At 34.8% G+C, this 21,677-nt stretch overlaps 1 protein-coding gene across 2 annotated transcripts in view; it reads right to left on the bottom strand.

Annotated features, from left to right (window-relative positions):
• Positions 1-7,744: 7,744 nt before the first annotated feature.
• AGMO (alkylglycerol monooxygenase) overlaps positions 7,745-21,677 on the bottom strand; it is a 342,064-nt gene continuing 328,131 nt past the window's right edge. For both annotated transcript variants that reach the window (XM_032287062.1, XM_032287061.1), the window contains one exon: positions 7,745-9,222. In XM_032287062.1, coding sequence (XP_032142953.1) covers positions 9,148-9,222 — 75 coding nt within the window. In that variant the 3' untranslated portion in view covers positions 7,745-9,147. The remainder of the gene's footprint in view (positions 9,223-21,677) is intronic.

Raw genomic sequence — 21,677 nt, 5'->3', positions numbered from 1 at the left:
GTCACCCTGACTCTCCACTGAGCCAATTAACACTTCAACATCCATAGACAGCAACTGCTAAAAGAGCATTAATTGCAACACACCCCTAGATGCTACTGTGGTGCCAGAGCCCCAAAGCACTCTCCCTGCCTCCTGCACCTGCCCATTTGTGTGCTCCCCCTCCCATAAGAGGTTTGAGCACCACTGGTCAAGCAAACTAGCCACACTTCTGTCACAAGTCCCAGCCTGGGGTCAGGAAACTTTCCTGTTTCAATGTCATCAAAGCAAATTTTTTAAAAACCTTCTATTTTAATAAAAGAATATTAAAAATGATATAAACAGAATAATTATTTTTAATATATACTCAATCAGTTTTCTTAGTCACTTCGATCTTTAATAGCATGTCAGTGGTATTTTTTGAAGATGTTGCTAATATGATCTTATTATTTTGAATTTTAAAATAAAATTATCTTTATTCTCAAAGTTTCATCTTATGGTTAAAACAATCAAAAGTGTTGACACTTGCAAATGACTTTTCTCTGTATAACATTTATATTGTGAAAATACTCTCTTTACAGGTAATGAAGTATCTAACAAGTTTAAAAATACAGTAAATGTATATTTTCTGTTCTAATTTTTTACTTGTTAAATGATATAAATAACTCCAACATATGTCATAGCTCTTGTATTTTTACCTACATTTAGAGTAACACATCAAAAATATTTTAAAAAGCAAAATGTATCAAGTAATTGGTCTTATTTATTACTTGTTAACTGTTTTACCAAATTTAGAAGCTGAGAAATTATAGGCTTTAAAATTCTGTTCCTTTTTGGTATATAAATTTATCTCTTTTGAACTAGAGGCTTCATCAATATTCTCAAGCTTCGATTTGGGTATAAGGGCTAAATCTCACTTGAAGTCTGAACTCTTATTATATAATTTGTTCAGTCCTTTTCTAGTTTAATAGGGTTCAATTTCAATATCTTCCTGTTTGCAAGCTGGTTTTCAATAAGTGAAATTCACTAAGAACTTTGTGAACAAAAGTTTTGTCACTTTTCATTGATATTTGTCTAAAGATCTCCAACTAGTGTTAAACAAATGCAACCAAGTTTGACAGATTCTATCATAAAGTTCAGTAACATGAGAAGACACAGGTTTGATTTACAAAATTATTCTGCAAAGCCTTACTCACTTCTAAAACCTGACGTCTGGCAACAAAACATACTTTCATGTTGATGTATTCTTTTGTATTTAACCTGTTTTCCAACAAATTCGTAGGCAATCTGCAACTTTGTATATATAAAATATTTTTAAATTTTGACAATATACCTCTCTGAATACTATTATTAATTTTATGTCCAACACAAGCAATTTCAAGCAATTTTTCTAAGAATCTCTTAATTTAGAAACAATATTGCTTTGTATCATACTAATCCACCAAAATTTCTGTTCATACTATCACCACAAAACAAATTAATTTTATTTTCAGTATTAAACTTTTAATTTGTAATAATGATAGACGTTTCACATTTCATGGGATAGGCTGTTAAAAAATTACTTCAGTTCCATTAACTGAATGAACATACTGATTCATGATTGGTATTAGCTGAATTGCTAGCACATTAATTGCTACTACTTTTTGTTTGTGCACAAGAAAATTGTATTGATTAAATAAATGAAATAAAATATATATATATAAGTAAAATAACTCAAAAGGGTCTTTCACTCTAAATAATGATGAATTTCAGAGCATGCATATGCCCTCTGCAATTGGATATATTAGATCCTTGCCTTTGAGCATGGATATCTTAAAATGGGTACAAACTTTTGAAATAGATGCTGATGCTTCTTTAGCACATTTACATCTTCCAGTTTTTGTGCAATCAGTAATATCACTAATCTTCCCCCACCCTGTGAATAATATAAGTTGATAAACATTTCATGCAAATTATGTGTTTAGCATAAATTTTCTTCAAAAGCAAATCAGTACTTAGCTTACTAAATATGGAGTTATTAATTTGGTAGCGAGGGGCTCATGGCAGCCTGATGATTTTATGTATCTTACAGCCTATTAGGTAGGCCAAGCCAAGGTTTCCTAGTGTGCCATGTGGCTGCCAGGTGCCATTTTTAGATGATCTCCAATACCCCCTGTCTAGAGAGAATTAGCCGGCTTTAGACTCTGATTGTCTCAGCAGACATCATTTTACCAGCAAGTTAAAATGCATGCTGTGCACTGTCTGGAAAAGGGATGTGTTAGTTGCACTTGTCTAATGTCTCTGAAAGGAATGTGTTAGTTGGATTTGCCTGAATAGCATGAGGGGAGGACGGAAACCATTACGTGTGGACATCTTTTATATTTAACTTTGTGTTACAGGCAGAGCTCTTTTCAGTGTGCATGCATCCTCACACTACTACAAGAGACCCTGGAAGACACTGCAAGTGTAAAACAGGGATCTACCAAAACTAACCCTCCTGTATATTTTAATAGTGAAGCAGTGTCATTGTATGGGGTAGATACCTGAAGTTCCTTGACTCATACCAAGGAAAGTAAGGACAGGGAAACACCAAAGAAGAGAGTTTCAGAGTGTTTAATAGGAGAAAGAAAGAGAAATGAGAATAGCCTTCTCTCCTGCAGAGAGAGAGGGGTGCCCAAGTGGGTCTTCCATGCCCGTGGTGAAGTGCATAGGGTTTTATAGACTGGCTTGAGAGGTGGCGTTTGATTTACATAGGGCCCAAGGATTGGCTGGGCTGAGTATGATATTTACATAGCACTGGAGGAAGCCGGACACTCCACCCTAATCATTTTAGTATGCAAATGAGTTTTGTACTTCGCTGGCGCCATGTTGTCTGCTCTTTACTGTACACGTGGTTGGCAAAAAAAGGGAAGATGAAGCCGCCATTTTGAACATGCCTTGTCCCCAGGTAGCCCCTTTCCTGTTGGCACAACTGCTGGCATTTACCTGGGCAAAGTTCTAGCTTGCCTTTCCATGTCTGCAGCTTGATTTTACCGATTGCTCTTTGTTTGAAAAAAAAAAAAAAAATGATTTGGAGGCTGCTTTTCTTAAAAAGGAAAACCTTATTGAGGACTTATCACCATCTGCCTAAATAACTTCTTCCTAACTCCTATTTTATTACCATTATGTATAATCTTCCATTAAAAGTGAAAATTCAGAGAAATACAAACAGGACCTATGGTGAAAATACTTTTTAATTGTATCTCCATTCCCTGCCCTAACTTCATTCACTCTCCAGCTTGCTGATGCTTACATAGCTTTTACATTTTCTGGCTCCGTTTTTCTTTCATTTATTTATTTTTGAGACAGAGTCCAGCTCTTTCACCAGGCGCCAGGCTAGAGTGCAGTGATGCGATCTCGGCTCACTGCAACCTCTGCCTCCCGGCTTCAAGAAATTCTCCTGCCTCAGCCTCCTGAGTAGCTGGGACTACAGGTGCACGCCACCACACCCAGCTAATTTATTTTAGTATAGAGACGGGGTTTCGCTATGTTGGCCAGGATGGTCTCGATCTCTTGACCTCGTGATCCACCTGCCTCAGCCTCTCAAAGTAGTGGGATTACAGGCATGAGCCACCAGGCCCCGCTTTTTTTTTTTTTTTTTTTAAATTTTGAGACGGAGTCCTGCTCTGTCACCCAGCTGGAGTGTGGTGGTGGGATCTCGGCTCACTGTTCAAGTGATTCTCCTGTCTCAGGCTCCCAAGTAGCTCGGATTACAGGTGCCAACACCACACCCAGCTAATTTTTGTACTTTTATTAGTAGAGACAGGGTTTCACCACATTGGTCAGGCTGGTCTTGAACTCAATCTCAGGTGATCCATCTGCCTCGGCCTTCCAATGTATTGGGATTATAGGTGTGAGCCACCGTGCCTGGCTGGTTCAGTTTCTTTTAAAATGTATGCAAAATGATCCCATGTGAAACAGAAAACTTTGGTGCCATGTCTAAATATCCATGCTTACTTAATCATTACCACCTCTCTTAATTAACATATTTGCTGTAAAACAATATTCTCTCACACTGTACAACTTTTCTGCATATTTCTGAAACTTGACAGGAGGGACTACAGAAGTTCTGTTTCATTCTAGTTTGGCTGTAGCTTCTGCACCTTATCATTGCCAGAGGTTTGAAAAATATAGATTCTTTGGCATGTCCTCAATCTTATAGAGTCAGTGTTACAAACATAATTTCCATTTTTAAAAAGATTCACAGGTAATCCTGATGCATAAGGCAAAGACTGCTTCTGCCTGTTTCTGTGATGTAAATCAAGACAGGCTATAATTTTGGGCTCACTGCTGTAAAAACAAAGGAAGAACATGCCCAAGGAATGAAGTTATTATGATTCATGGATACCGGAGTGCCTGGAGTGGTTGAAAATTTTTACTTAAATAGTACTAGAGTTGTAGAATGTCAAAAAGAAGGCACAATCTGCAGGAGAAAAACATCAATGCTTGCTAAATTTGCTAATTTTTTTCTAATTGTGTCTTGGAGAGGAAGGAATGTAAGTTGTTATGATGTCCAGAAAAAAGGGTGGCAGAACTGGGGTGAGATTTAAAAAATGTCCTAATAATGGATAATGGATAGAAATGGATAGAACTTGTCTTTTATTATTATTATTATTATTATTATTATTACTGAGGCAGGCTTAAGATAGAGCCAAGCTGCTTCCATTGTGTTGCTGAACATTGTAACATCAAAAAAGTTTTAAGATTCTGAAAGCCAAACTTGTCTGTTTTTTACTATTTTATCTTGGGTTTCTGGAGTCTATGAATATGAGAACTTGGCGGGGGCGGGGGGAGACATTAAAAAGGAAGCTTATTTTCTATTGCTCTCCTGAATAAATCCTATTACTGTACACTATAATGTATACCATATATTAAAGAATTCCACTCAATGATTCTATTTGCAGATTCCACACTGAGGGATTAAATTATATAATCACTAAAAATGAAATTTGGAAATCTTTAATAAATAATCATGTAAGCTGTTAATGTTAGATATAACAAGGGCTCATATATTTTAGCAACTAATTGAACATCTGATACATGATTAGGAATGCACATATTGCTAAATATCAGGTCTTTGAGATGATTAGATTCAGTTTAACAAAAATAATTTAATGGAATGAAATGATGTGGAAGTCAATGACACAACCAATAAAGCTACAGGAATGAGCAGTTCTAGAGAAAATGGAAAGGTCGTGTAGCTTCTTTAAGACATATGGCAATCATATAAATACACCTAGGGCATCACCATTCTTAGAAGGTTTAGAAGTTCTAGACTCATTCACCTTGTCAACTAATCTTATAACTAAAATACTTATCCTGAGAACTTAATTTTGTATCTTGGAGCATCAAACTGAACAGAAACTAATCTGAACTTAAACTCCTCGGCCTATACTTCTAAAGGCTTAGTTTAGATGTCTGACATTATGGAATGGTGAAACATCATGGTCTTCGATGTTCAGCTTCAGAGAGTTTAAATTTTATTTTGGTCACTTATGTTTCATAGGCCTGTGCAAGTTATTTAGCTTCTCTAAGACTCAAAATTATTTTCTGTCAAGTGATGTTAATAGTTCCTAATATACGATTCTAGAGACTAAATCAAATAATACTAATAGAGGACTACTCAGTAAACAAATGCTTCTTTCCTCTCTCTAGCCTTTCTTAGGGCGGATTAGGAAAAGTAAATATCTTCATATGATTTGCAAAGTCAATTTGCATCTCTCCATTAGAAGTGGTGAGTAATTGATGAGTCTTATTATTAGGACTTTCCCTCCAGAGAGACAGAGAAAGAGAGAGAGAGACAGTTAAAGTCCTTCCAGTAAGCATAAATTACATGGTATCACTCAAGATCAATTTACAACATTAATAATAGCTGTATGTTCTGTCATCATGTATTAGTGTTTGGCGAAAGAAAATTGGACTGGAAAATTAGCAGGATTAAAGAATAAAGTGAAGAATCAAGTGCCTTGGTTAATAACGCACAGAGGCCCTAGGAATGAAATCGCCCAATGGGTTCATTGCCTGCTGCCAGGATAGAGCCGATTTATCAAGACAGGGAAATTGTAATACAGAAAGTTTAATTCATACAGAGCCAGCTGAATAGGAGACTGGAGTTTATTATTACTAAAATCAGTCTCCCTGAAAATTTGGAGACTGGGATTTTTTAAGGATACCTTGGTGGGTAGGGGGCCAGGGAATGGAGACTGCTGATTCATCAGGTCAGAGATAAAAATCATAGAGTCTTGAAGCTATTCTTGGCTGAGTCAGTTCTTGGGTGGGAGCCACAAGACCGGATGAGCCAGTTTATCCATCTGAGTGGTGCCAGCTGATCCATGGAGTACAGGAGCTAAAAAATACCTCAAGCACCAATCTGAGGTTTCACAATAGTGATGTTATCCCTACGAGCAAGTGGTGAGATTTAGAATCTTGTGGCCTCTAGCTGTATGACTCCTAAGCCTATTTTCTAATTTTGTGGCCAATTTGTTAGTCCTACAAAAGCAGCCTGGTCGCCAGGCAAGAAGGGGGTTTGTTTTGGGAAAGGGCTGTTATCATTTTTGTTTCAAAGTTAAACTATAAACTAAGTTCCTTCCAAAGTTAGCTTGGCCTGTGCCCAGGAATAAACAAGGACAGCTTGGAGGTTAGAAGCAAGATAGAGTCTGTTAGGTCAGATTTCTCACAGTCGTAATTTTCTCACTGTTATTATTTTTTGTAGGAGGTTTCAGGAATATCGCCTATTGAGTAACCACTCCTACTTTCACTGGCACAAATTGGTATCTTGATAATATCTGTATTTCTAGTAGAAAACCATTCACAATCATAGTGAGGTAAACCCAAGAGAGAAAAGAGACAATAGACAGATTTCAATTTACTCAAAGAAAACTGAACTTTGGCGCAAAAGGATCTTTTATCATTTGGGGGAATGATTTATTAACATTTCCATTATTAAACACATTTTTAGACTACTACTATAAATTCACATATATTAGAGAGGGGACTGTGTTAAGGAAAACCGAGTCCACAAGAGGCATGGTTTCAAAAACAGGAACTTCCTAGCACCATGCCTCCACCCGCGTCCCCATTCGGAACCTGGAGTTCTCTGTCTGACTTTCCAGCGCGCTGGCTAGGTAGAAATTCCAGGTGAGCGCCTTTGTTCAAAAAGCCCGCGAAAAGCTCTGGGAGGAAGGGCCTCTGTTGTGGACCTAGCAGCCAATCCAGTATCAGAATCAAAGATCAATCACTGCAGAGGAAGTTTGAAAGAACTCCCCTCATTGGACAAGAACATGAATGGAGCGGGAATAACTCCAGCGTTAAAAGACCACCGCCCCTTTCCTGTGCGGATTTCCCTCTCTGGGATCCCCTCCTATGTCAACTTGGGAGCTGTTTCTCCCTCTCTCCCTACACAGTTATTCCCTTTGGATTCCCCTCCCATGGCAGTGTCGGAGCGCGCGCTCTCTCTCTGCTTAATAAATTGCTTTTTGCTAAACTCTTTGGGTCCGATATTTACTTGAACTGGTAAGCTCACTGGGCTGCGAGGGCCCTTTCCCCATTCGTGGGGCAAGTGAGCCCAAGAACCTGGACACATCCTGTTGGTTACATCTTCGGGGACCACGGGGAGGGAGCTGAGCCCCTGTTGTCTCGCCACCCAGTTACAAAAGGAAATACACATACTTATGCATCATTCCTTGGGAAACCATTAAGCTCTTCTGACATACTAAACAACTATTTAAAGATTAGCAAAAAGTATCTTTCCCTTTGCCATTACTAAAGAATGTGTTTTACACACTGAAAAGTCTCTAGAATGTAAAATCAGGGTTTTGAGAACATTTAGATCTTAAATTTCATAATTTCAAGCCAGCAGAGGGCTCCCTACTGTAACATGATTCTGTACACACAAAAACTCTGCAAAAATAGTTGGTAAGGGACCAAAGCAGGATTTAATATTTGTTACAGGCTTACATATTTTCTATAACTATGTGTAAAATTAAGCAGTGTAAAAAGAATGAAGCAAAGCCAAACCCACTTCTGATACTTGAGATAGAATTTGTTACATTTCCATCATGCAAAATTTAATTTTCCTCTGTTGTTCCATTTGGAAAACTAAATGTGCTACAATTCTGTATCCTGAGTTCACACAGACACCTGCAGATTCTCTTAATACTCCAATATTTTTGTCCATTCAAAGATTAAATAACATATTTCTAATATGAGATTATCTACTAGTCAGGCTCTTTAACCCAGTGATAAATACAGGCAAAGCTCAATGAAGGACACCATTATTTTTTTTAATGCATGCATCTTTGATTATTTACATTTATTAAATTATTAAATTTTAACTTGATTTCAAGAAATATTGGAGAAATGAACAACAAATAATTTTTTAAAACTTTTTCCAGTCCTCCTTCTTTGGACTTCATCCTGCTTATCCCTGTCAGTTTCCTCCTAATGAAACACTTGGCGGATTTTTACAATCCCAATGAACAATGTACACACAACACCTTGGGTAATTTTATTTAGAGAATTAACATTGCTGTGGCAATTTTAAGTAATACAGAATTGCTGCATTCTGCTCAGTCTGCCAAAACAAACTGATCAAGCATATTAGAGAAATGTATGACAAAGCAACCAGTTGAACACACTAATTCTGACAAATTCTATTGATTTTTCTTTCCCTGATGTCTTTTTCTGGAATGCAGCTCCTTAGGTAATATGGTTTGGAAAGGTAAATGAGGCCTTAGTAAGACAACTAATGTAATACATTTTTATGGCTACAAATCTGTATCTATGCATAAATTTAGCAAATATCAAAGGAAACATTGTTAAATCGATGCAAGGGCAATATTCCTTCTTTTTTACTGTTTTTTAAGTTTTATCTCTTCTTTTTATACTTGTCTTATATGCTATTGGTTAATATAACATCATTATATTTGAAATTTTTTTAATTGTAGCAACAAAGGGGGGAAGTAACCACAACTGACTTTAATTTTGATAGAAAATAACAAATGTGAAAAGCAAACAATAGTAAATAAGTAATTTTACCTTTCATTAAAGAAATAGTTCATATAAGCATTATAGAAGATAATTACATTTTAATATGCAGTCATAATATGGTTATGGACAACTGATTAAAAGAAGAGAATGATGTACCAATTCAGGTTATTTCCAAGGGCCAGAGGTGAGTTGTTTCATGCTTCTAACTCCCCAGAAAGCAATGCAAATGGAAAAAACAATCTGAAGAAATAAAACACAAACAGAAAAAAAGGGTAGAAGTGAATCAATACTTTTGCTCAACTGAATTAAAAATATTTCCCTAGAGGAAAATCAACAGGGACATTTTAGGCAGTCAAGTTATTTAAATTAAACGTAGCAATTGTTCTCTGATAGAAATTAGCCAATTTAACTTAAAACATGGCATGTGAAGACAGGAGCTGGAGTTAAGAGTTTTATTTCTGTGGCTTTTTCTTATCTTCACAAATCTGGGCCATTTCAAGCAATGGGGCTAGTAAGTTAGATATTCAAACCTTTCTTCTGACATCTGGGGTACAGCATGTTGTACGTATTATGTTAAATGATCTAATTGCTTACATAAGTTAAGAAACCTTTGGAATAGGAGAAATAAAAACATGGTTAAAGAATCCCTCCAAGGCAATATGATCTACCTTACTATGAACTTCACCCAACGTGAATTAAATTCACACTGCTGCTGATTTACCTCCTCAGTCTTCTGATCTTATCAGGTGTAAAAATGTAACTGCAAATTTCTTTCACACTGAAGACTTAACTAAATCATATTAAAGCACCCTCAAAAGTTCGTTGAGTTTGTTCACTCCAGGTACTGGTCATCGTCTTTGCACCATCAAGTTTCCCAAAAGCAAGCCCTTCCCTTTGCTCTTACCCAAGCACTAATAATTAAAACGATAGGATTGCTTTCCTGATCACCATTTGAGTTCAGGGAGTACTGGAATGATGATGAAAGCAAACAATGCTAAAACAACCAGATTTATTGGGATAGCTGTGTGGGAGTTTCTCCATATTTTTTCATATATGTGTGTATTTCCCCTCCAAACTATTAAAATAGGACCAGATGCCTCTCCCCAAGAAGAATATCACTATACCTGGAAGATTCACTAAAATATACAAAGAGAGCACATTTAAGTCATAAGATGAAGTCATGGGAGCATTCTAGGGTAGGAAACTGTGGTAAAGTCAAGACTGTTAACTGAGGACAGCTGTTAATTCACAGAAAATACCTTGAACTGTGCTGATTTTGCTATTAAAGCATGAATAAGGAAAAAACGTCAACAACAATCAAAATACAAACAAGCCAAAAATCGCTCGCAGACAAGGATATTTAGATTTACGAGTGGGTTGTCCAGTTTCATATGAGCCTCCTGGATCTTTCTAGAGAACCACCATCCTCCACATTAGCCAGTTTGATGCACCTCTACAAATTCATGCATTCCTTTTAGCATACAACACCCACAATATGAAAAATATTAAAAATAAAATCAGCAGTTAAATTGAAGGAGAAGTCAAGAATAATATTAACATTTTGGAGTTGCCTCAGAAGTCAAATACAATATATTTAAAGGCTGGTTTTGATTTTGTTTCTTTTGACTGTAGCTCAAGATGAATGACCTCATGGGATTTCTTCTGGTGGTGCCAGGTAAAATAATACAGCGATGGGGGTCGTATTTGTGAAAGCTCTAAGACTCGTGCAGTGAGTCGCAGCATTTGTCCATGAAAATGGGTTAATGCTGAGAATGGTGCTGAGAAGGTGGCTTTTCCAGTGAGAGATGATAAATCTATAATATCAGAGTAAATCATTTACTTTAGATCAAGAATATTCATCAGGCAACTAATAGATACCTTGTGTTGTGCAGGGTGGAGGAATCTAAACTATATTTGGCAATAGAAGTCTTTATTGTACAGTCACAAGGATAATCTCACTGAGGGAAGGCTGAGGAGAATTACTTCAGTGAAACCTCAAAGTTGTATATAAAGTTTTCAGGGTATTCTCATAAATCTTGTAAATCTCCTCTTTTCCACTCTCAGTTCCCCTAGGCTGTCTATACTTTAATCTCAACTCCCAGTACTATTAAAAAGTTTTACCTAAAGAGAAAGTGGAAGAGATGGCAATTCTAGTTATGCCTTGTTATTAATCCACCATTTCCCACTAAATCTTTCCACCTTTGAAACTGTGATTCACATCCTTTATTCTCTAGGACCTACCTCTAACTAAATCACAAAAATCTTCAATTATCTGAAATGCTTTTAAATTCCTACCAAAAATGCAGTGCTGCAGTTCACAGTCTTATTTTGTTTGGTTGCTTGCTTGCTTGTTTCAGGCTCCTATGTCTTATCCCTTCAAAGAGATGTACAACTGGTTAAGCCTAGGGCTCAGGATCTGGTTGTATTGATGTGCACTGGAGACCTCTGCTTAGGCCAGCATTGTGCTACAGGCCGTTATTAGATTATGTCACCCAATTCTCATGACAAACTTTGGAGTACTGGTATCCAATTTGGCAATGGGACAGTGGGAACTCAAAATTCATGTGGTATTACCAAGGAATCACAGAACTACTAAATATCAGAGCTAGAATAATGTTTCACATTTACCTAGTAACCCCAAGAAAATCTAACTGCAAAACCTAGGAAATCATTTCAAAGAATATGAACATTCATAGTGAATTCATTTCCTTTTTGTAGTCATCACTTGGATTTTCCTAGTTATTGTTTTTTCTTGTGTCAGTAACTGCTAGGCTTCTGAGACCTTTTCACAATCAATATCTTAAGAACAAATTTGGAGTTTTTACATATAATAAAATCCAGATTGGCACAAGATCATAGAAATAAAATAAAATGTGTCCTTCTAAAACTATGTGATTCTGAAATATTCACCATTCCATTAGAAAATATTTCAGTAGAAGAAAACAGTTGATTTTATATTTTAGAATATATGTTTTTATATATCATAGATAAGGTATAATAGATCCAAATATACATTGCACATATAATTTTAAGCCAGAGAATTATTTAGTGTAGAATCAATATAACCACTTGATTACTGTAGTCACTCCATTTAAAATTTTCCTTTGTCCAACTGCTCTCTTGATTTTTATATTAAGCCATTTATTTTAGTTCTTCTTCATTGATTAGACTGAATGTATCACTTTATTTCATAGTTCATTAACACATTTCTTAAATATTTGTTAAATAAAGACAGAATTCCTACCTAGGATAGTAGAAAAATAGAAGAAAACTGTAGACTTTTTATTTTGCAATATTCATCTCTAATCTCTAGATATGATGTTTCCGGATATATACAAACTCAATGCACAATTATTTTATCCTAGTTCTAGGCAAGCCCCATGATTTTAACAGCTGGATTCAAAATATAAAGCAGAGGAAGTTCATTCTTAGTGTCAAGCCCTCCTTGCACTAACACATCATTAGTGGTCCTTGTCTTCAGGCTATTTCCTTGACTTCCCAGGAACCTCAACTCTGATGCCTGAACTTTGCCCTGTACAGATGCTGTCACGTTTCCACCATGCCTTTCCAAAAAGTTCATCAATTGGCAGGTGGCTAATCTGTCACTAATCCATATCAGAAGCCTAGTGGTGACTGGCATTTTATTCTGCTGCTCCTCTCGGGCGGGGTGGGGTGTGTGTGTTGCTTTTGTTTTAAGAGACAAGGTCTTGCTATGTTGCCCAAGCTGGACTCCAACTCCTGGGCTCAAGCATTGCTCCCATCTCAGCTTCCCAAGTAGTTGGGCCAATAGGGATGTGCCATCTCACCCAGGTTTATGTCTGTATTTTAAGAGACTTAATTCAAAATGGCTCTAATGATGAGCAAATCCAGCATCTAATCTTAAAGGACAGAATAGTATTATAAGAGGCATTTATGTGCTTGTTGCATGCTCTCAAATTGCAAACCCTCAAAGTACAAAGAAACCTGGTAGATTTGACTTATACCTATGTACATATCTGTCTATTCTGGTTTTAATCCACTTTCTATATTAAACCTTAAGCAACCTGAAGAGAAAAGAAAAATGTCTCCTTAAGCAGTGGAGAGTTTTAATTACAACTAGCTAGCAATCTCCTACAGCCTTTGTGGAAGTGATAAAGTAAGACTTTTCAAATAATTTAGCTTTTAGACAAACTTGCAAGTAAAATCAGAGATTTAATGTACTTGAATAATTATTCAAAAGAGAAATGAAATCTCTGAAATTGCCAAAATTTTTAGTCTTCCAAACATGTATTTATTGTCACAAAGATTAAGATAGGAAACACTTACCAAGCTATATCTTATTCAGTTTTGTATGTATTGCAGCAGCGGTATGATTACATAAATATGCCAGAATCACTAATAGGATGAATAACCACGTTAAATGAGCTAAGTCATTTTGTTGAATGGTCAAGTCACTTACTCTACTTTGTCAAGGAAGGAATTGGATTTATTTTAAGTATAAAATGGCATTTTTGTAAAGATATCAGAATTAGTCACTTTACAACCAATTGAAAAGTTATTACTATTTGGTCAATTGTATAAGTTTTCAGCCAAATATAGGTTTACATACTTGTTTCCTAAAATTTCCCTAAAGTTTGTTAAGAATTAGAATACCTATTTTGTATTCTTAACAAAGGTATACACTGGCCCTAAAGAGAAGAGTACATTTTTCAGAAAAATTATTTCTGTAATATCACTGAGGTTTATAAAATACCAGATAACTGATTATTTAATAGAACTATAACAATCACAACAGTAAGAATTGTTTTAAAGGAAGCACATTAAATATGCAGTATTTTTTCTAAATTATTTATTTATTATACTTTAAGTTCCGGGGTACATGTGCAGAACGTGCAGATTTGTTACATAGGCATACACATGTCATGGTGGTTTGCTGCATCCATCACCCTGTCATCGATATTAGGTATTTCTCCTAGTGCCATCCCTCCTCTATCTAGTTCCCTGTGATGTTTCCCTCTCTGTTTCCATGTGGTCTCATTGTTCACCACCCACTTATTAGTGAGAACATGCCGTGTCTGGTTTTCTGTTCTTGTGTCACATTACTGAGAAAGACGGTTTCCAGTTTCAACCATGCCCCTGCAAAGGACATGAAATCATCCTGTTTTATGGCTGCATAGTATTCCATAGTACATATGTGCCACATTTTTTTTTAATCCAGTCTATCATTGATGGGCATTTAGGTTGGTTCCAAGTCTTTGCTGTTGTGAACGGTGCCACAATAAACATACGTGTGCATATGTCTTTATAACAAAATGATTTACACTCCTTTGGTATATACCCAGTAATGGGATTGCTGGGTCAAATGGTATTTCTAGTTCTAGATCCTTGAGGATTTGCCACACTGTCTTCCACAATGGTTGAACTAATTTACACTCCCACCAACAGTGTGGAAGAGTTCCTATTTCTCCACATCCTCTCCAGCATCCGTTGTCTCCTGACTTTTTAATGATCACCATTCTAACTGGCATGATACTGTACCTCATTGTAGTTTTGATTTGCATTTCTCTAATGACCAGTGATGATGAACTTTTTTTCATATGTTTGTTGGCTGCATAAATGTCTCCTTTTGAGAAGTGTCTGTTCAAATCCTTTACCCACTTTTGGATGAGGTGAGTTTTTTTCTTGTAAATTATTTAAAGAAAACTATAATTAATCCTTTCTTAAATTCACTTTTTAACACAATGTTTTGGTTTTTGAGATGACCATTGTCTGCTATACAGATAAGAACCCAGAGAGATCAAACCTGGATTGCTACAAAATATCTCTATTTCTTATTAGTGCAAGAGGACAAATAAGCACAATGAAACTAGAATAGAATTGAGAGCCAAATGCACTATAGCTCTTTATGAACTGGAAACAGCAGGAAGACATTAGATAATTATAGATTTTTTTCTAAAATTTTACAAGAACCCACTTTCACAAATGCCAATTTATAAGAAATTGATAATTGTTGATTTTCACTTTGAATACATTTTATACATTACCAAAATATTTATTCATATTCAGAAAAAGGCAAAGAAAACATTAGAGAAATAATTTCTAGATCCTGCATCTATTACTTGGAAATCTTCATTATCTCTTTGTGCTTATTTCTATACCCCATTCAAGAGAGAATCACAATCATAGCATTGCTTAATATGAGGCCTTTAAAGATTTTTTCCTACCTAAATTTTAAATCAACACTATTACACTAGTTTGTAAATATATATTACAGTTCTTAGCTGAGGAAAAACAACATAAAAAGAAAGCTTATGTGAATGGTCATGTGTTAACAACTTATTGAAAAGAATATGTATTTCCTTCAGTCAATAAATTTCTACTGATATTAGTTTTCAAACAGGAAAAAATACTAAACATAAGACAATCAAGTTTTAAAAAGATAAATACAAAATACATATTAAAACAGAGTTTTCACTCTTTCAGCTGAACTCTGAAAATGAAAGTATAAGATTTTCACTATTTTACTATTCAATGGGAGCAAAAGACACTTAGAAAAACAAAAAGCAGTCACTTAATTTACACAACAAATGCAGAATCTTTCATTTCAACCATTATTTCAGTTCCCCAGAGGTAATCATCTTTCATTATATACAATTATTTACTCACTTCTAAAAGTCTAAACTATCTAACAAAGTGTGCATCATTTTGGACAATACTAGAGTAGATAAGCCTATTGTTCATCCAGACCACATTTAAACTGTCATGATAACATTTGAAAAACATAAATATTAGTCACAAAATTGGAGGTCACTTAGATGTTTCCAAAGCTTACCTATAATCCAGAGAATATACTTTAATACAGTTGGCATGAATTAGCTACTGTACTTGTACACCCATCTGGTTAAAATTGTATAAACCATAGTTAGCATAAAGTGAAAATAGATGCTACATTTCTTAAAAACATCTGTGAATTTTTCATCTTTGAATTAGAAGTTATGAATAAAATATTTTTACCAGATAGACGGCCTTAAAAAAATCCAGTATTACCAACCCTTGCTCTAAGAGTATGACAATCCAATAATGTGGATTTTTAAGCTGTTTTTGAATAACTACTAGATTCTTGTCTTTCCTTGTAAACACTAATACACCTCTATTTACATTGTTTTCCTGGAGAATGTCTAAATATTTTGATACACACACTTTCGATGTTCTGACCTAACTTCTCAATTTTTTCCAGTTTAGATTATTATATTTTTGGTTTAAGTTTGTCAAAAGGACAGGTATGTAGACACTAGCATAAAGTGAAAATAGATGTATCACAACTAACACATAGAGAAAACTTAAAAGACAACCAAACTTTCTTAGACATGATTTATAAATTATGTCTGTGATTTATAAATCATAAATGTATTCATAGGGTGTCCAGAAAATGTACCTTGTTTAACCTGAAGGTTGAATTTCTATTTTTCTAATCATACACGTTCTTGATGCTACAGAAGAGTGACTTTTTAGACTTTTTCTTCAACATTACAGCGGAGAAACATTAAGGATATATGGACAGAAGGTTGCAATACGGTTAAATTAATAAAGGACCAATTATCATTTGTGAGAAGAAACGTTAGGAAAAACACTGACCACATGTTGGCAAAATGATCTTCGTAAATAAAAGTACATTTTAGAGAAATAATCTTTTTCCACCAATAATCTTCCTCTGGTTTTCACCATGGAACCTCATGTTCTTTACTTTTTATGGATGTGAGAAGAAATTTTTTTAAAAATCAGGGCTATGAAAACTTTTAAGAATGGTCTGTTTTAGTTTTTATAAAATTGGGAATAAAACTAGAGCAGAAAATTAACAAGGCATCTGATGACCATTGTAACTAGCATGACCTTCTGCTGAGATTTTTTAATGCATTAAAATTACTGATGGGCAAACCGTTAAAAATAACCTGACCCCCATACTCTGAAAGCTATGAAAGCACTATTTTTTGAAGTCTAAGATAGTTCTGTGAATTTAAAAATTCATTCATTTTCTTATTTTACTCTTATATGTCTGTAAATAAGTTCTGGCTACAACTAGAAACAATTTCATTTAATTTTTCTGAGTATGCCTAACATTAGCACAAAATTGTTTGCCTCATAACCAGCATGTTTTGAAACAGAAGATTTTTGAACAAGATGTTGCTGGATTCATCATAGTCCTTAGCAGTCCTAACAGAACTCTCTTGAATGATGAGAAACACGACATTTAATCTAAATCCAAATACTACACCTTTCTAATACCTTTTACTACTGACAACTGAAATTTAAAGCATTTACATTTTAAAACCAGAGGTTTGTTGTAATTAAAAATTACGAAGAAAATAATTCAGTCCTAATCTTCTACCAAAAGGTCATTTTTGTGTTCAAGGACTGGCAGTGTCACCCACTTCCTCCCAATCGTCTTACCACAGCACACTGATTTTCAGTGTATCCCAAAGAGCAAAACATGTGTCATTTCTCTGACATAAATAGTCTAAGGCATCTCACATGGAAAGCAGTTTTCAATACTTGATGCACAATAACTTCAATTGGGAAGAGCATGTGTTTACAAATGCAGAATAGCATTCAACACTGCTCATCCAAGATTTTTAGTGTGCCGTTAAACAAATTATTTGACCTTATCTACTATGCAGGAAACAAAAAAAGTCTCTTAAAAAATGAGTTCATTTTTAAGGGAAAAAAAATGTCATGTTTACAGAAATAACAGTGATGTCTGGTTTTAAAAATAGGGCAGTCTATCTTGAAAAGATGCGTTTTGAAAAGATCCTTTCGTATTGTTTTTGTTTATGTCAAACGGATGATTAGAGCCCCAGAAAACGAGAACCTCCCAGCATAGGGTAATAGAAGGCCAGCAGCCCACATATGGCTGGCAGCTTGGGGGATTTCTCTCAGTGTTCTGCCAGAGATGGGACTGCCCAAATAGTTTCTCGCCTAAGTCTGAAGTCATAAACTGCAGGACCAGCCATGTCAGAACTGGACCCAAGGGTATACAGAGTTTTGGCTGATGGGAAACAATGACTGCTTCCTAAGGAAGCCACAGCTGCTTTCCTGAGAGACACCCCAGATGCCTGAATTTTCCCATACTTTCCATTTTTGACTACCTGTTCTGGCAACAGTTCCAACAAAGGGAGAGGCAGGCAGCAGGCACCCAGCTGTTTTCAATAAGCTTTGGCAACACAGGTACTGATTACATAAACATTACAAACATTCAAAGAACACATTTTCTAGCTTTCAAGCTAGAAAGCAAGGTGTGAGCCTGTATCAACACCCCACTTCTCATCTCTCCCACTCCAAATAATGAGGATGATGATAATCACTTTAATTATTAAAGCAAAGATTATGAAAGAAAACATATCAATTGCTGGGAAGGAGCTCAAATTATACAGAGTATTGGGTAGATATGACATCTCCACATTTCAGGAACAATAATTTTTCTTTTTCCTTATGAAATGATAAGATCAAAGTATACACTTAATTTGATTGATTTCTCATTATTTTCCCATGACTCAGGCAAAAAAGAATCAGATATTGCATTATCTATTTGCATTACAACACATTTTCTGTTTCATTTTCATATATTCGAAAATATAATTTAAAAAGTTTAATATATGCTAAAATCTCCAGGTAAGTATATCAATGAAATAGTACATAAGGTCCTCTGCTAATATTAATCTCAGGTCCAAAAACCTAGAGAAGATGTTGATTTATATTTTAAGTCAAATGGAATTTCTTGGGTTTTAAAATATATATATTCATTTTCTGGATTTGATTTTTGGAAACTGAAATTTTAAGTAACTCATTCAAGCTTAAAGGTAACAAATGCAGAGTATTTTAAAAATGATTTCCGTATTTGACATATTAGAATAAGAGTTTACTTAAAGAAATGAATTGGAGCTTCAGTAATTTATATTACCAGGTAACGGTTCAATTTTCTGTATAACATAATAATATTCCTAAAACAGAGAATGGTATTGCATTTAATTTTCTATCTTGAGATTCTTATTTTCATTCTAATACTTCAGAAAAAAAAATCTTTGGCTAGGTCACTTCTCCTTAATATGTCTATTATTTCTGTGATAATTTTCTTTCCTCCAAGATGGTAGAATATATTATTTGATCTGAGTTTTAAATTAGGCCCTTTCAAATAAAAATAGCTACTAGATAAAAGCAGCAGAGAAAATATTTTTTGAGTTATTTTTGAAAGCCAGCTTTGCACACAATGATACTGTGAATTCAAAAACATAAAGCTATTTTACAGAAAATAAAAGTGTCATTAGTAAGTTAGTGAATAGACTAAGAATGATGTACTGCATATGCATTGCAATTGCTGTAATGTGGGACATAAAGAGCTAGTAAAACAAAACAAGAGAAAACAAAACACTGAAAAAGGAATCAGCAGACTAGGCTGTCCCAGTTCAACACAAATTATTTTTCTCAAGAGGACAATTTGATTTTGTTTCTGTCTTTATAAAATGGGAATAATAGCTTCCCTGATTTTTCACAGGATTTTACTGAGGATTGACTTACTTTTTAAATTATAAAGTATTATAAGAATATAAGAGAGACTACTATGCTACTATTCTTGCTTAAAAGACTCAGTAAGCTAAATGTGAAAACAGAAAGTGACAGATAAGGAGACATAAAGTGTAAGTAGCTTTTGGAACGTGAGAGATTTTAGCTCTTTCTTGTTGGTGGTCCTCAGTTAGAACGATGCCTTTAAATCTGTGGCTATATGATAATGCTGGGAAAATATAATTCTGCAAAGTGGTGTTAAGATTTCAGTGGGTAACTATTCCATTTATAGATTGATTATTTGTTTGGAGTATTTCTTTTACGGACCCTGTCGTTTTACAAAATGGTGTTCCATGTTTCGTTGCATTTTTATAAATAATATGCATTTTTATAAAATGCATATCATTTATAAAAATACCAGCCTTTTGAAACCCATTTTAGTGTCCTAACATAATTTTTAATTCCTTACTTATAACAAAAATATGAACTAATTTCTTAATATCCTCCCACTCACTATTACCAAACTACTGCTTTGTTCTTTCATATTACATTAAATTCCCTACTCAAATATGAAACTATGTCCAAAATAATTATCTTTACACAGATTTTTTTTCAGGGGGACCCTGAGCAACACAATGGCAATATATACATTAAAAATTCTACAATAAGTAGACAATTTTTTTAGTTATAGTGTTTCTTGGAAGATTCTTTGACAAATGTACAAAGAATTACAGTCAACAAAGCTGAGTCAATTTTGAGCAGAACCAAAATAATGCCATTAGAAATTTTTGGAGTAGCAAATCGACCACAGAACTGCAAAGGAAACGGCCAACTTGAAGGACACAATGGAAGAAGGAAGGTCAGAAAAATGCCTTGGAGAATTATTGTTCCATATCTTTGCTGTTTTGTAAACAATGCTTTACTAGACAATTCAAACCCTTGAAAACCTATTAAAATGTTCACTCTACACTCAATGTAAGAAAACCTAACATATTAAAGTCACAAAATAGTAAACCTTCAAATTTTGCTAAAACAAATACTCATATCATTCTATGCATTCACTGTTTATTTAGTGTTAGGTGTGGAGTACACACACACACACACACACACACACACAGGCATGACACCTACTTCAAAGATGAATGGATGCATAAAAAGAATTACATTGAATCACTCTCTATTAGGTTGTATTCATTCACAAATATTTATCGCTCTTTTTTTATGCCAGGCATTTCACGGCTGGCAGAGATGTTACTGGTGAGTAATAGGACCTTGAGTTTTTCATGTATTAGATTTGCAGAGACCTTATTTCGAAATCTTCAGGTAGAATTATCTTTATAATGTTTTCATTCAACGAAAAAGAAAAATATTTGACTAAAATGAGATCAATCCCACGGCTATATTACATTTTCCACTGACTTAGCTAACTTGTAAAATGAATCATATCCAGCACAGCTACCTTACAGGGTTCTTATATGCGATGAATCATCCTCATCTAGCAAATAGAGTATTCTCTGAAGTAACCATGATTCAGTGCTTTGAGTAGCATTTTGGGGATACAAAAGAAGTCAATTTTAATCACAGTTCCACCTTAGGCAAGTTATTTAATCTAGCTATGTCTCAGTATCTTCATAAGAAAAATAAAGAGAATCTTACACAGTTGTTGGAATGTTTAATTTAAATAACGTACATGAAAACTTGAGTTTCCTATGTGCAAACATTCAACAAATGTCAGTACTTCAGTTGATTATATTGTTATAATTGTCAGTATTGACATTAGGTCACCATTTATAGCAATATTTTCTAAACTTTGCATTGAAAATACATCATAGAAGCTCTGCCCCTCATTGGATTTAACTTTATTATTATTATTGATATGAGACACATAAAAATAGAACTTTTTTTAAAAAAGCTTGAGATTAAACAAGTATAAATAAAAATTATAATATTTAAGTTTTTCCATCTCAATGGATTATCTTACCCTTCACTTTTGAAAACCATAATCAAAAATATAAAGAAGTCTTCAAAGGTTCCAAAGGTTGGTATCCTAGAAAAAACAGGCTGAGAACCATGAAACATGGATTCTCATCCTTTGGGTCACAAATGGCTGAGCTGTTTTATTTTCTCAGGCTCTTTGTCCCTTTGTCAAAGAGAAAACCAGT

The sequence above is a fragment of the Sapajus apella genome, unplaced genomic scaffold, assembly GCF_009761245.1.
Source record: "Sapajus apella isolate SASKATOON/1434 unplaced genomic scaffold, GSC_monkey_1.0 scaffold19, whole genome shotgun sequence".
Classification (NCBI taxonomy): domain Eukaryota; kingdom Metazoa; phylum Chordata; class Mammalia; order Primates; family Cebidae; genus Sapajus; species Sapajus apella.
This window is presented reverse-complemented; position numbering and strand designations above follow the sequence as displayed.